Genomic DNA, 16,770 nt, shown 5'->3' on the forward strand with positions numbered 1-16,770 from the left:
TTTAGATGCCTTTCTACTAGATTAGTCTCATCTAGATCTATATGCATTCCCTCCGTTCTAGATTGTCAACAAGGTACTGCAGAAGTTCGCCTCTCACGTGGGACAAAGTTGACACTAGTTGCTTCCCTCTGGCCCGCGAGAGAATAACTTACCGAGGTACTTCGATGGCTAGTAGACGTTCCCAGAACTCTTCCCCTAAGGGTGGACCTGCTACGTCTGCCACGCGTAAGAAGGTACTCCAAGGTCTCCACGCTCTTCGTCTCACTGCCTTCAGAGTATTGAAAGACTCTCGAGAACTAGAGGTTTTTCGAAGGAGGCAACCAGAGCGATTGTTAGAGCAAGGAGAACATCCACCCTTAGAGTCTACCAATCGAAGTGGGAAATCTTCCTAAACTGGTGCAAGTCAGTATCCGTATCCTCGACCAGTACCTCTGTAACTCAAATAGCTGACTTCCTCTTATATCTGAGGAAAGAGCGATCTCTTTCAGCTCCCACTTTCAAGGGTTACAGAAGCATGTTGGCATCAGTCTTCCGTCACAGAGGCTTAGATCTTTCCAACAATAAAGATCTACAGGACCTCCTTAAGTCTTTTGAGACCACGAAGGAGCGTCGTTTGGTTACACCTGGTTGGAATTTAGACGTGGTTCTAAGATTCCTTATGTTAGACAGGTTCGAACCACTTCAATCAGCCTCCCTGTAAGATCTCACCTTTAAGGCTCTTTTCCTGATATGCTTAACCACAGCTAAAAGAGTCAGTGAGATTCATGCCTTCAGCAAGAACATCGGATTTTCATCTGAAACGGCTACATGTTCTACATCTTGGTTTTCTAGCCAAACACGAGCTACCTTCTCGGCCTTGACCAATATCGTTCGTTATTCCAAACTTAGCGTATGGTTGGAAATGAACTAGAAAGAGTATTATGTCCTGTAAGAGCTCTTAAGTTCTATTTTAAAAACCTTTACGAGGCCCGTCTGAAGCTTTATGGTGTTCAGTTAAGAATTCATCTTTGCCTATGTCAGAGAATTCTTTATCCTATTATTTTCAGACTGTTAATACGAGAAGCTCATTCCCTTCTGAATGAGGAAGACCAAGCTTGGCTGAAGGTAAGGACACACGAAGTTAGAGCTGTCACAACTTCCGTGACCTTTAAATAAAATAGATCTCTGCAAAATATTTTCGACGCAACCTTTTGGAAAAGCTAATCAGTGTTCGCGTCTTTTATCTTAAGAATGTCCAGTCTCTTTACGAGAACTGCTACACTCTGGGACCATTCGTAGCAACGAGTGCAGTAGTGGTGGGGGCTCCACCACTACATTTCCCTAATTCCAGAACCTTTTTAATCTTTCTCTTGAAATATTTCTGGGTTGTCCGGAAGGCTAAGAAGCCTTCCGCATCCTGGTTGATTTGGCGGGTGGTCAAATTCTTTCTTGAGAAGCGCCTAGATTAGAGGTTGTGATGAGGTCCTTTAGTATGGGTTGCAGCCCTTCATACTTCAGCACCTAGGAGTCGCTCAGCATCCTAAGAGGATCGCTAGGCTCAGTAAGGAAGACGTACTTAAAAAGACAGAGTAATGGTTCAAGTCGACTTCCTTACCAGGTACTTATTTATTTTATGTTTATTTTGAATAACGGCTAAAATAAGATACGGGATACTTAGCTTCTTTGTTAACATGTATGCTGGTCTCCACCCACCACCCTGGGTGTGAATCAGCTACATGATCATCGGGTAAGATTAATATTGAAAAATGTTATTTTCATTAGTAAAATAAATTTTTGAATATACTTACCCGATGAGCATGAATTTAAGGACCCGCCCTTCCTCCCCATAGAGAACCAGTGGACCGAGGAGAAAATTGAGTTCTTGTTGACAAGAAGTACTTGAGTACCTACTCACAGATGGCGCTGTTGTATACACCCCCACCTGTATAGCGATCGCTGGCGTATCCCGACCGTAGATTTCTGTCGGGCAACAGAGTTGACAGCTACATGCTCATCGGGTAAGTATATTCAAAAATTTATTTTACTAATGAAAATAACATTTTGTTACAGAATTTAAATAATTTGATTTTGTAAATTTATTTAATGTTTACTTCCTTTTATATTTTTTTTTGTAATTTACTTTGCTAGAATGATATAACTATTGATGAGATTTAAATTATTTGTTATTATTTAAAGGTTATGGTTTGAATTATAAGAATATGAATATTATTGGTTATTGTTATTATTACTAGCCAAGCTACAGCCCTAGTTGGAAAAGCAGGATGCTATAAGGCCAAGGGTTCCAACAGGGAATGTAGCCCAGTGAGGTAAGGAAATAAATGAACTGTATATGAGAACTATTGAATGATAGATGAATTGAAAATCTTAAACAGCAATTTCCATTTTAGCACTTAAAAAAGATGACCAGATAGCCTGTTAAGAGTACCCCTTAGGTGTTTCTGAACAGTCAAGTCATTGGGCAACTTTGCTTATCAGTAGAACTGTACGAATCAAGTCGTCCTCAGTGTGATGATCTTACTAAGTCCCTGTGATGTCTTAGCTGCTCATGGTTTGCATAGCCAGGAAAAATACAAATTTAAAAATCTGATTCTTTACAATCTTTTTTTATTTTGTGTGATAAAAATTTAATTTTTGAGTTACCATGAGACTGTATTTTATTATAGGAGAAAATGATGCTATATAACTGAAATAGGTTCCACTGCTTATTCTAAGTGGCATAAACTTTCATGATTATATACATCTCATTGAAGAACCAGTCATTTTGATCAAACCATGTAAAAGTCAATTAGTTAAACTTGGTGATATGGATGACCTAAATAATAGCAATGCTCAAATTCCCTGCGCCTAAATTTTGTAAATTTTCAAACGCCTTCAGTTTCTGTCTATTAACATTTAGTTTCTTTGTTCCTACAAAAATACTGACCTTTAGCTCTTTACTATAGGGTTCTTCCCTGTTCAACTCAGAAGGCATCGGAGCAGTTGCAGATTGTCCCCCATCAATCGATAGGAACATAGGACAGGGTCAATAGCTTCTAAGCAGTCCATCTGTATGAAGCAACCCCTCAAAGCAGCTGTTTCATGGCAAGGGCAGAGGAGGTAGAGGTGGAAGACATGGTTGCTCCTGCTAGGGGGTCCATTCCTCCTGCCTGTGCACTGGTGGAAGGATGCCTGAAGCACAGGTGGTAGAGACAGGAGTTCCACAGGGCCAAACCTTGGACGATCACCATTTCCCTGGGGGTGGGTACCATGTTCTGTTCATTCTCTCTCCCTCTGTTGACTCATCATCCAGTGATGTCATGTTCCTTCGCATAGGGATCAGTGAAGGACCTGGACTTCGCAAAGGGATCTGTGAAGGACCTGGACCTTCATGCGGAAGTCCAAACTATGTTTGAGAAGGACACTCGCCAAGAGGTCCTAAACGGATCCCCAGGCTTCTACAGTCTATTCTTTCTTGTAGAGAAGGCATTTGTAGGCTGGAGACTGGTCATCGATTCCTCTGTCCTGAATAGGTTTGTGCTGCAAACCCTGTTCAAGATGGAGATAGCAGATATGGTAAGACAGGCTGTCGGACCGAAAGATAACACTGGATCTCAAATATGTGTACGTCCATATTCCAATCCATCCTAGGTCAAGAAAGTACCTAAGATTCATCCTTCACGAGAAAATATATCAATTGGGGGTGCTGTGCTTTGGCCTGTACAAAGTACCACAAGTTTCAACCTGAGCATTCATCAATTGCAATACCTAGACAATTGGCCGATTCTAGCAGTCTCAATAGAGACCTCTATACTGAAATAGGCTCCTCGCATTTTGTTACGATCTGGTGATTGTCATAAATCACGAGAAGTCTTCTCTGCAACCATCTCAAAATCTGGTATATCTTGGGATGCAAATAAACACCCAATTAGGCCATTTATTTCCGTCCCAAGACAGAATAGAGAGACTAAAAGGTGTGTTACGTCCCTTCTTGAAATGAGATTTTGCTACAAGCACACCTGTGGCTATGCCTGTTAGGGCACCTGACTTCCTTGGAGCTTGTGGTCCCTAATGGCCGTCTACGGATTCGTTCTCTCCAGTGGCAACTGAAAGCCTTTTGATCTCAGCACAGGGATCGTGCAGACTTCCAAGTTCCGATAGCATCAAAGCAAAAAAGAGATCTGGGTTGGTGGGTAGACAGTACCCAGGGGAGTAGATCGTGTCTCTCCTCATATGGATTTAATGCTCTTCACAGATCCATCAAACGAAGGGTGAGGGGCTCACCTGTTTCAACGTACATCCTCCGGACTGTGATCCGAATCTGATCGGTAGTACCATGTAAACTTCCTAGAAATGAGAGCTGCAGTCTTGGCTCTCAAGCACTTCCAGCAGCTCCGTTCAGGAGACACTGCATTGTGTTGATGAGCAACAACATGACGGTAGTGGCTTATCTAAATGAGCAAGGAGGTACTTTTTCACAGCAGCTACGTCGTCTGGTTTTGGAAATACTAATAGGGACAATTTGAGCAGAAAGACTTGTATAGTTGATTCCAAGTGGTCTTTGATTCCTAGGATAGCCAGCAAGGTCTTGACTTTGTGGCATTCGCTGGTGATAGATCTGTTCGTGATGTCCCTGAACCGGAAGCTTCCGGTGTAATACTCGCCAGTTCAGGATCCCCAGGCAGCTCTGCAAAATGTCTTTCAACATCCGTGGAACAACCTGGACGTCTTTGCGTTCCCCGCCTTTTCTCTGATGAGGAGACTTGCCAACAAGGCGTGGGTATCGCTGTTATCTCCCCACTTATACAACTATTGGAAGTAAACCACTATTGAAGGGCTCATGTTTGTATAGTAAGGAAAAATGCAAATTGAAAAATGTGATACCATACTCCTATATTTTATTTGTTTTATGATAGAAAATTACCTTTTTACCTTTCCAGGAGAGACTTTGTTATTGTGAATGAAAAATGTACTTAATAACTGAAATAGGTTCCACTGCTTATCTTTAATGGCCTAAACTTCATTTTTATATATATATCATTGAAGAACCAGTTGTTTCGACCAAACCTTTTGAAAGTCAATTAGTTAAATGATATGGATAAACTAAATTGATAGCAATGCTGAAATTCACTTTTAAATTTTATAAATCCTCAGATTTTTTAACTTTCTGCCATTTATGAATAATGTGACAATCAAAGTTTCTTTTAATGTGTGATTTGTCTTTTGGAATTTTAGATAAAGATTCAAGTTAGAATTTTGTAGGAAAGGCAATTTTAATCAAGTAATGTTTGTCTCTGTACTTATGATGATTCATTCTTATTTTGATAGAAAGCTGGGGTATTGCAAAGGTAAGACCTCCTGTACATGTGTTGTAGTATTTGAAAGTACCTGTAGTAGCAGACATTCTATCTTTAGTAAATGTTTGAGTGGCATTCACAAGATTGCTTGTTCCAGACGTATGGGAGATCAAACGGAAAGCGTAACGCGTAAAGTCTGGTAGCGATGTACCGATGTCATTTTGGTTTAACTATGCAGTGAAGCAAATAAGGAGTTTTGACAAAGGAAACACTTAAAGTTTAGGTGCTCTGTGTTCTCCAATGTGTTTCCAGTTAAGAGCTAGAACAAAGAATTCCATACAACCTGATTTACTAACCCCAAAATATGTACGACATTATTTTTCCATTGGAATTTCAAGAAATCTAATGTTTATGAGGAGACTGCTCCCTATGTATTTACACTTATCCTTTTAGTATTGAAATATAAACTGTATATACAGTACTTTTATTTATTGATTACTGCCTCTAGACATATCAGCTCAGTGTTACTTTTGCAAAGCTGTAACATTGTACTGGAGTTCAGAGCACCATGGAACAGAATCAAACTCACTTCTACTTGATTTCAACTCTTATTTAACTATCTATGGACCTACATACAATGACATATATTCTCTTCCATACACTCAGGATTTTACCTTCAGATTAATCACTGAACAAATCTTATCAATAATTGTACTGTATACAAAAGAGATTGTACCTCTATAATTTCACATAGAATGAAATTATTACAGTACTGTATTCAAATTTTGCAGTTTCCTGAATGATTTAAGCTACTTAATATAAAAACTCCTAAGTCACAGTTAACTTGATATTACAACCATTAAATACCATATAATACATAATGCTATTTCTTAATATATTCCTCTATCTTCTTACAACAACCATAATGGTTTCAAAGAATATGTTACAGTAATTCTTTGGTTATCATGTGTGTTAGGTTCCATAGCTTTCAATTTGTGGAAGGAAAAACCACATGCCACACTTGGATCAGGGGTCAACTTGGCTGAGAAAGTGGAAGATTTTTTATCATTCTACAGTATTCTTCATTAATAAAAAAAAAAATCTAAATAACTATAAAGTACTGTACTATACATCCTTTCAGTATTTTCAATAAGTGGAAGATTTGGAGCTTGGTAAAGAGGATGTAAGTGTCCATTCTCCAGGTCAAAAATGGACTTTTGTATTCATATAAATGTTTATCTTTTGTGAGTCAGTTTTGTATCGATCCATTTTCTTATAAAATAGGCAAGTTATTTGACACCTGTATGTAGACTTTAATTAATGTGTAGAAAATAATAGTATAAAATGTCCCATTAATGTATGTTTGAATTGAAAAAATTATACGCTTAGTTAAAGTACAGAAATTGTATCGCAGATATATCACAAGAAGGATTATTTCGAAAGAGCGGAAGCCTCACTCGCCAGCAGGAACTGAAGAATCTTCTCAACTCGGGAGGAGACTTAAATCTGGACAGCGGTTCGCACTCCGCCCACGACTGCGCCTCTGTCCTGAAGTCGTTCCTCGCCGACCTGCCCGAACCGCTGCTGACAGAAGCTCATTATTCCATCCATTGTAAGATCGCTGGTAAGTCGATTGGAGAATTTTAGCGTATTTTATTTCAATTGTTTCAGTTTGTAATTTGTATGTCTGATGACTTCTCTCTACACTTTATTTAGCTTGTTTACTTTCTATCTAACCTTTTTTGCTTGTGTACTTTTTTCTCTACTCTTGTTTAACTTGTTTAATTTTTCTCTACACTTGTATAGCTTATTTACTTTCTCTCTACACTTGCTTTGGTTGTTTACTTTCTCTCTACACTTACTTTCATTGTGTACTTTTCTTTCTACACTTGTTTAGTTTGTTTATTTTCTCTCTACACTTGCTTTGCTTGTTTACTTTCTCTCTACACTTACTTTGATTGTGTACTTTTCTCTCTACACTTGTTTAGCTTGTTTATTTTCTCTCTACACTTGCTTTACTTGTGTAGTTTTCTCTGTACACTTGTTTACTTTCTCTCTACACTTGTTTACTTTCTCTCTACACTTACTTTGATTGTGTACTTTTCTCTCTACATTTACTTTGCTTGTGTACTTTTCTCTCTACACTTGTTTAGCTTGTTTATTTTCTCTCTGCACTTGTTTAGCTTGTTTACTTCCTCTCTACATTTACTTTGCTTGTGTACTTTTTTCTCTACACTTGTTTAGCTTGTTTATTTTCTCTCTGCACTTGTTTAGCTTGTTTACTTCCTCTCTACATTTACTTTGCTTGTGTACTTTTTTCTCTACACTTGTTTAGCTTGTTTATTTTCTCTCTGCACTTGTTTGGCTTGTGTGCATTCTCTCTGAATCCCCAAGTTAGGTTTTCTCCATAAAATTTCTCTGCGCCCATAGTGGTCAGGTTTGTTTACCACTGTATTGCAACTTCATTCTTCCTCATTTGACCAAATTAAGTAGGTTTTTATAGTTTTCATTCATCAGTTTATCAATAATCTCTACTTTTACAACTCATAGAAACCCCTTGCCCATGTTGTAATTGAAATTTCATGATATAAAAGTTTATAAATGGATGCTTGATCCCAGTAAAATGAACAATAATTGTGAACTGGTCCCACTAATGAATATCAGTAAAAGTTGAATGAACAATTATGAACTGTTCCCACTAATGAACAGCTTAAGGAACAAACTTAACTAGTCCTAGGGAAAGTTCATAAAATGATCTTAACACGTCGAAACTTTAACAAGCCACAGTGCAGAAGGCCCTCAACTATAAGCTATTTATAAGTAGAATTTGGTCTTAGGGTAGGCCTAACCTGAATCCCATGCCTATGATTTCCAGCTACAAAAGTCAACAAATAGTAAAGTTTAATATGAAATATATACTGTATCAGGTTATTACAAATGCTGTTTTGCTTACTGTATTAAATGATATGTTTTATATCGGTATTTCTTCATCTTATCTTTGTTATTTTCATTTGGATTTTTGTTTGTATCTCCAAAGAATGTTTGTAAGTCGCGGACCTTCTGTATTGAATGTTTTTTTTATTTTTCAGAAATGTTACAAGACCACATGTGCCAAGAGCAGAAAGAAGTTGCACACAACCGCCAGATAAAAGCATTAAGGCTGCTGTTTCTGTTGTTACCCCCAGAAAATTACCAACTGTTACAAGACCTCCTCATTTTGCTGCACCGCGTGACTGCGCACAAGGAACAGAACCTCATGTCCGCCACGAATCTGGGGACGATGTTTGCTCCACATATCTTGTGTCCCAGAAAGGTTGTGTTTTTTTGTAACTGGACTTTACTCATTTAATGCCCATAATTAGTGGAAATCGAATGTTCGTACCTGCTAGTATGTGCTCTTCCTTTCCCTAAAAAAAGTTTGTTTATACCCATGCTAAGTAATATACTTATGATCTTTTTATTCTGTCTGGAAGCATTGGTACTGCATGTGGAATATAAACATCATCATTTTCATCATCTCGTCCTTCGCCTATTGACGCAAAGGGCTTTGGTTAGATTTCGTCAGTCGTCTCTATCCTTAGCTTTTAAATCAATACTTCTCCATTCATCCTCTCGTACTTCATGATTCATAGTTCTCAGCCATATAAGCCTGGTTCTTCCAACACTTCTAGTGCCTTGTGGAGCCCAGCTGAACGTCTGGTGAACTAATTTCTCTTGGATAGTGCCAAGAGCATGCCCAAACCATCTCCATCTACCCCTCACCATGATCTCATCCACATATGGCACTCTAGTAATCTCTCTTATAGTTTCATTTCTGATCCTGTCCTGCCATTGTAACTCCCAATGTTCTTCTGAGGGCTTTGTTATAAAATCTACAAAATCTGTTGGAGGATGATCATGTTCATACAGGAACATATATATAAACAATATTAATCTTTAATGATATATTTAGAATTAATTACAAGTTAGGAATCACCACAGACAAAGCCAAATTATATAGTTATTAAAAAACTTATAAACAAGCAAATTAGGTACTTTTCCAGTGTGAATACAAAACCTCATACTGTAACAGGAGTATCATTTCAGTGAAGCTGTAATGGCCATTTAAGCATTTGCGTAGGTAACTGTAGTTGCTAGTGGGTAAGGCTAATCCCCAGCCACCCGACAGTCGGCGAAACTCTCTTTGGTTTTAGCCGCAAACTGTACAGACAGACGTGCTTTTGCTGCCTCTTGTGGCTGTTTTTAATCTTTTGCTTTTTCTTATGGTTTGAATAAATGTGCTGGTGGATAGTCATGTTCGATGGATATATGAAACAAAGATAAGGATGTGAGGTTGTCTTTTGGATACACTAAAAATGTGCTTGTTTTTTTTTGCAAACTTGCCGTTATTCACAACATGCTTGTTGCTACCGTTCCCTCACTTTAGATATTACTTTACTTTACCATACTTAAGAGAGGTGTCTGGTGAGGATCTGACCCACAAAACTGTCCTCGGCCTTGACAATTGAGTAAGAGAACCGCATCTCCTTGAAAGAAGCGACCAGAGGTCAGGGTGATTTCCCTCTTATTCTTGTGAGGGCTGTATGATTCTACCTGAAGGGGACTCGAATTACAGCACCAAAGACACTTCATTAGCACCGGTAGACTAAAGAAAAAGATTTCCAGGCATAACAGTTGGAGGTTAGCCAGGGCACCAGCTACTTGTTGAGATACTACCGCTAGAGAGTTATTGGGTCCTTTGACTGGCCAGACAGTACTACATTGGATTCCTCTCTGGTTACAGCTCATTATGTCTTTGCCTACACATAGACCAAATAGTCTAGCATATTCTTTCCACATTCTCTTCTGTCCTCATGCACCTGACAACACTTAGATTATACCAAATGCCTCTTCGCTCAAGGGGATAACTACTGCTTGTAGTTGTTCAGTGGCTACTTTCCTCGTGGTAACGACAGAAGAGACTAGTTATGGTCAGCAGCTCTTCTATGAGGACACTCCAAAATCAAACCATTGTTCTCTAGTCTTGGGTAGTGCCATAGCCACTGTCTTGGATTAGAGTTCTCTTGCTTGAGTGTACACTTGTGCATGCTGTTCTATCTTATTTCACTTTCCTGTTTTTTTGTTTCAGTTTTTTATAGTTTATATATGAAAGATCTAATTTTACGTTATTACTGTTCTTGGTATATTTTATTTTTATTTTTTATTACTTCTCTTGTAATTTTTTTTATTTCTTTGTTTTCTTTGCTCACTGAGATATTTTTCCCTGTTGGACCTGTTCGGCTTATAGCATCTGGCTTTTCCAATTACGGTAATAGCTTAATTTAGATGCACAGTATATAAACCATTTCTCTTATATGATCATACATCTCAGATGCTGTATCCACACGTAGATATAGGTGCTTCCATAACCTCCTGCCAATTTTTTTAGCAGAAACCTAATCTAACAACTGAGACATCTTTTTCCCAGGTCGTTAGGAGTTTGGTAGGGATCATTAGATCGGCTCATTTTACAGATCCAAGTTTGACATCCGAAGAATTGAACCAGCCAGTTTGGTTATAAGACATCCCTCCCTCCTAAGGATAAGTATCCCATTATAGGACTAGTTTGTATTTGCGTAGGAACAAATCCTTCAAGATACATTCCCTGCTTAAACTGCCGAGAAAGTCCCCAAGTTAAGGTCAAAGTGGTGTATTGAGATATTACCGCTCGAGAGTTATGGGGGTCTTTTGACTGGCCAGACAGTACTACATTGGATCCTTCTCTCTGGTTACGGTTCATTTTCCCTTTGCCTACACACACACACACACATACACACACTGAATAGTCTGACCTATTCTTTACACATACTCCTCTGTTCTCATACACCTGACAACACTGATTACCAAACAATTCTTCTTACATCACTGTAATTGTTCAGTGGCTACTTTCCTCTTGGTAAGGGTAGAAGAGACACTCAAGCCATGGTAAGCAGCTCTTCTAGGAGAAGGACACTCGAAAATCAAACCATTGTTCTCTAATCTTGGGTAGTACCATAGCCTCTGTACCATGGTCTTCCACTGTCTTTTGGGTTAGAGTTCTCTTGCTTGAGGGTACACTTGGGCACACTATTCTATCTTATTTCTCTTACTCTTGGTTAAAGTTTTTATAGCTAATATAGTAGATATGTATTTTAATCTTATTGCTCTTCTTAAAATATTTTATTTTTCTTTGTTTCCTTTCCTCACTGAGCTATTTTCCCTGTTGGGGCCCCTGGGCTTATAGTATACTGCTTTTCCAACTAGGGTTGTAGCTTAGTAAATGATAATAATAATAACTAGAGAATTATACTCCTTCTGAAGGACACTGTTTTTATAGTTAGGAAAAATACAAATTACTTTATAAATATATAATATTTTAGGAAGGTAACTACAAAATCATACTCTGATATACTCCGGTTTGTAGAGGTAGGTAAAATAAAAAATTATTAATAAAAAATAAATTATAAATTTGTAATACTTCAGTCTGTACAGTAGTACGTTTAAAACGAAGTTGTAAAACTGATCGTTCAAATATACTTTATTGAATCTTTCAATTTTTTTGAACTAATTTTAAATCATTTACAGATGACTGGAAGTGACTTGCAATATTTGTCGGGTACGTTAAGCACTGCTGTTGCTTTCATGATCGAAAATGCTCCGCATCTTTTCCAAGTGAGTCTTGACCGTCTTTTAGTCTTTGGCAGGAAGTAAATACAAGTTCTAAGTCTGAAAGCATCTTTTCCAAGTGAGATCTGACCATTTTTTAGTCTTTGGTAGGAAGTAAATATAGGTTCTAAGTCTGAAAACATCTTTTCCTAGTGAGTCCTGACCATATTTTAGTCTGATAGGAAGTAAATAGAAGTTCTAACTGCAAGAATTTTTTCCAAGTGAGTCTTGATCATTTTTAGTCTTTGATAGGAAGTAAATATAAGTTCTAACGGAAAGTATCTTTTCCAAGTGAGATCTGACCATTTTTTAATCTTCCTGGATGATTTAAAAACAAAAAATTATATATTTACCTCAGTTTTTCTAAGTTAAGGTTAAGTATAATGAATTTCTTGAGCTCGTCGGGGTTTTTCTCAAAATGGTATCTCTCTGCGACACAGTAATCTATATTTCACTGTGTTTGCATACAGTTGATAGTCCCTTGTATTTCTGTTCAGGTACCCCTCGAGCTGGAATATGACGTTCTTCAGTACTGGAATAATAAGAAGAGGTTGAGACATCAATTGTCCAAAGTGAGTTCTTTATATAAAGCAAAATATATACAAAAGGTCCCCAATTATAAACATTCAAAGATATAAACATAAATCCAACTAAAAATAACAAAGATAAGATAAAGAAATACTATAATAAACAATATTATATCATTGAATACAGTAATCAAAATGACATTTGTAATAAACTGACATCTACTTCATATGAAACTATACTATTTCTTGATATTTTTAGCTATAAATCATAGGTATTGGATTCAGGTTTGGCTTAACCTAAGCCAAAATCCTTGAAAATTTGACTTAAAAACAGTTTGACTTACAAACAGCTTCTTGGAACCTACTAAAGTTAGTGAGTTGAGGACCTTCTGTATAAAGCACAAAAAATGTGATCCAAAGATTGATTGATTGATTTGAGGTTTTCCGGCATCCTGACATCTAAGGTCATTGATGCCAAAGAAGGAGGAAGATTTGTACTTGGTGTACCGTAAACAAATCACATTACTCTATTATCTATAAGTAGATTGTGTTATTTCAAGTACAAGTTAACCAGTACAGTACATTAATGATTGTACTGGTTGCAGACACAGAAGAGAAGCTTGACCGACTAGTGACAGAATTTGGAAGGGTGTGTGAGAGAAGGAAGTTGAGAGTTAATGTGGGTAAGAGTAAGATTATGAGATGTACGAGTAGGGAGGGTGGTGCGAAGTTGAATGTCATGTTGAATGGAGAGTTACTTGAGGAGGTGGATCATTTTAAGTACTTGTGGTCTGTTGTTGCAGCAAATGGTGGAGTGGAAGCAGATGTACTTCAGAGAGTGAACGAAGGATGCCAAGTGTTGGGGGCAGTTAAGGGAGTAGTAAAAAATAGAGGGTTGGGCATAAATGTAAAGAAAGTTCTGTTCTTGTTATTTCAAGTATATTTAGTCTTCAAGTACAAGTTAACCAGTACATTAATGATTTGATGTCACAAAATAGTTGCTTATGATAAATTTGTTGTACAGTACACTATCCTCTTTTCGGTATTGTACAGGTATAGTCTTGAAACACTATTGCAATACAAAAATTACTAACTGCATCTTATTATATTTGCAATATTTATTTAACTCAATATATTCTATATATAACTCAAATTAAATCATGATTGCTAGTGTTACTTTACCTGGAGACAATATTTTATAGTAATTTTGCATTATTTTATTAAAATTAGTTATACAGAGAATGTTAAAAGAAATCTATCTGAAATCCTAATGATTTTAATCCATTTGAGAGGTCTTTAGCATTATTTTATTTGGATTAGTTATACAGAAAACGTTAAAAGAAAGTTGTATAAAATACTAAAACTTCTAATCCCTCTTCAGAGGTCATTAATGGATGCTCCTACGAATACAATATTCACCTTCATCGACCGGGAGTTGACGGCCCAGGCGAACGACAAAGACGTCACCGAAGTGGCCCTGGCCGAACTCTATGCCTACGTGCAATCGTTGCCGGACTCGGCCAAGAAGAAACGTCTGATCAAGAAGTTCAATCACGCCAGCGGGATCGGGACGCCGCACCTCAACAACAGTACTGTGTCTCGAAAGCAAGAAGTCCCGGGGAAAAGCTTGGGTGATTCCATAAAGGTTAACGTTGTTGTCATTTTTTGTTTTGAGGTTTTATATATATATATAAAGCGATTGTGACGCAGTTCCAGTAGGCCCTGCTGCTTCCTCCGGTGCCTTAGATGACCGCGGAGGTAGCAGCAGTAGGGGATTCAGCATTATGAAGCTTCATCTGTGGTGGATAATGTGGGAGGTTGGGCTGTGGCACCCTAGCAGTACCAGCTGAACTCGGTTGAGTCCCTGGTTAGGTTGAAGGAACGTAGAGAGTAGAGGTCCCCTTTTTGTTTTGTTTCATTGTTGGTGTCGGCTACCCCCCAAAATTGGGGGAAGTGCCTTGGTATATATATGTATATGTATATATAAAGCCTATTATGTTAACCCTTTTACCCCCAAAGGACGTACTGGTACGTTTCACAAAAGCCATCCCTTTACCCCCATGGACGTACCGGTACGTCCTTACAAAAAAAATGCTATAAAAATTTTTTTTTCATATTTTTTGATAATTTTTTGAGAAAATTCAGGCATTTTCCAAGAGAATGAGACCAACCTGACCTCTCTATGACAAAAATTAAGGCTGTTAGAGCAATTTAAAAAAAATATACTACAAAATGTGCTGGGAAAAAAATAACCCCCTGGGGGTTAAGGGTTGGAAATTTCCAAATACCTCGGGGGTAAAAGGGTTAAGGTAATTGTAATGATTAAGGAGTTATTTTCCTGCCTCGTCCATTCCACAAGTGAAGAGAATTCGATTTAATTGTAGCTTCGATGTACTTTTAGCTACTTCTCATCTTCACTTGCATCGAATGTCGTTTCTCGGATACAAACCTTTGAGGATATTCTTGCAGTTCTCATCAAGTGATGGAATCTTTAAAAAGTTTCAGCTTATTATATATGGTAATTTTTGATTAGAAGAAAAAGCCATTAATGATAATATATAGAATTTCTGAATATTGTAATGCAGTCATGAGAAGATTATTGAATCTTTATGCTATATTTAGCCTTTTAAGTTTTGTAGCGAGGCACATTCGCTTGATCGTACTGCAAGTAATCACACCAATTAGTAATGTCAAACATCATTCAGTACATTAGTGCATTAAAAGAAAAAATAATAAACATTACCTAAGGATCAATTATCTAGCCCTGAATCCAAATGAACCGCTCAAATTTTTACTGCATTGGCAACCCTGATACCTCCTATTCTGTCGTGCCATTGGTAACACTGCAGGGTGGAGCAAGAGTCAAAAATGTTATTTTGTCAGTTTGCTTTGAGCGACGGTCGGATAACAACGGCTACTCCTTTATTAATTCAGTCTTTTGGAATCGTCATAAACATTGTTGATGATATGCAGTGAGTGCATGTGGTATTTTAGCCTTCTGAAAGTGTTATAAACATGTACAAAGGCTCTGAATTTCTATTACCCATGAGAGTCTTTTCAACAGATTGTTGCCATAGCTTCCTCAAGCATTTGTTGGTTTGTAGTGTCTTATAGCAATTCCAGTGTTAAGGGTGCTTTGTTTTATCTTGCTTGATGCTATTAATATGGCAGTCGTTATTTCTGCAACCCATCGAAATTGGAGTTCTCAAGAATTACCGATGCTTCCACTTCTAATTCTGTGAGAAGACAGCCGCAGGAAATGCATGAGTTCTAAGGAATGTTATGAGAATGTTCGAATGCAGAGGAAAGGTTTTTTAATCATTCTTCCATCGGCATATTGTGTTGCTCTTGGCCAAAAATGAATGGCTGCGTAGTTCAATAATCATAGGTCATTGCAGCAGGAAGGGCTTTAGAAGGCCACGGTTAATGAGAAATTTTTGTCATGGACTTTCCGGTAAGTGTTGGGTGTTCAGTATATAGCTCCTAGTCTTACAACAAGCTCACTTTAGACATCCGAAAGATTTCAAGTAGGAAGTCTTTTTTTTTTTTTTTTTTTTTTTTTTTTTTTTTTTTTTTTTTTGTTTTTTTTTTTTTTTTGTTTTCTGAGTGCTTCAATCTTTGGAATTGGCATTTTATGTGGAGTACGCTGTATAATTCTCCTTCCCCAAGACTGTATATGGCAAACTGATCTGTTAGCTCCGGCAGGGCACAGGGTTTCCACGTGTGCTATAACCAGAGAAACAGCCTTCAAGTAATTAATTACCTGTTCAGTGAGAACCTCTCTTACGTAGAAGTACCTGATGTGCCTAATCGTACTTGTTGCTTTTAAGTCTCTTTGTTGGTTCTTGTTGCTTTTTGTTTAGAATGTGATTTCATTTTTTTAGAGAGGCATTTTGTTGGATGGGGGCTCTGGTTAGGGGTCCTGGGTGTCCATGGGAACCAGGATCCAAGAGTCGACAGGCTCAGAGTCATGACTACAACAGTGACTCTCAGGTGGAATATTCCTGTCATTAAATGTTGGAGATGGCTTCTTGATGACAGTGCCTTCTCATGTGAGGTGACAGGTAGTCTGCTGGTCAGTGGTGGCAACTGTGGGCTGTGTGAAGTTTCCCCCTTTTTTGCCTGACACTGAACCAGTAAGACAAGATCCCTTCGGGAGTTGGAGTTGCCAACTGTGACTTTTCCCTCCGCTTATAATGCCATTCTGAGGAGTGGTTTGGCATTCGTAAGTGCCTCTCTGTTAGGTGACTCTGAGGATTTAGTAACAGGCCTATCCTGGAGATTGT

The 16,770-nt window shown here is 37.9% G+C and overlaps 1 protein-coding gene across 1 annotated transcript in view; it reads left to right on the forward strand.

Annotated features, from left to right (window-relative positions):
- RhoGAP54D (Rho GTPase activating protein at 54D) overlaps window positions 1–16,770 on the forward strand; it is a 41,464-nt gene that overhangs the window by 8,727 nt on the left and 15,967 nt on the right. The window contains exons 4-8 of the mRNA XM_068368232.1: window positions 6,688–6,897; window positions 8,363–8,586; window positions 11,877–11,963; window positions 12,455–12,529; window positions 13,866–14,129. Coding sequence (XP_068224333.1) covers window positions 6,688–6,897; window positions 8,363–8,586; window positions 11,877–11,963; window positions 12,455–12,529; window positions 13,866–14,129 — 860 coding nt within the window. The remainder of the gene's footprint in view (window positions 1–6,687; window positions 6,898–8,362; window positions 8,587–11,876; window positions 11,964–12,454; window positions 12,530–13,865; window positions 14,130–16,770) is intronic.

The sequence above is a fragment of the Palaemon carinicauda genome, unplaced genomic scaffold (assembly GCF_036898095.1).
Source record: "Palaemon carinicauda isolate YSFRI2023 unplaced genomic scaffold, ASM3689809v2 scaffold175, whole genome shotgun sequence".
Taxonomy (NCBI): Eukaryota; Metazoa; Arthropoda; class Malacostraca; order Decapoda; family Palaemonidae; genus Palaemon; species Palaemon carinicauda.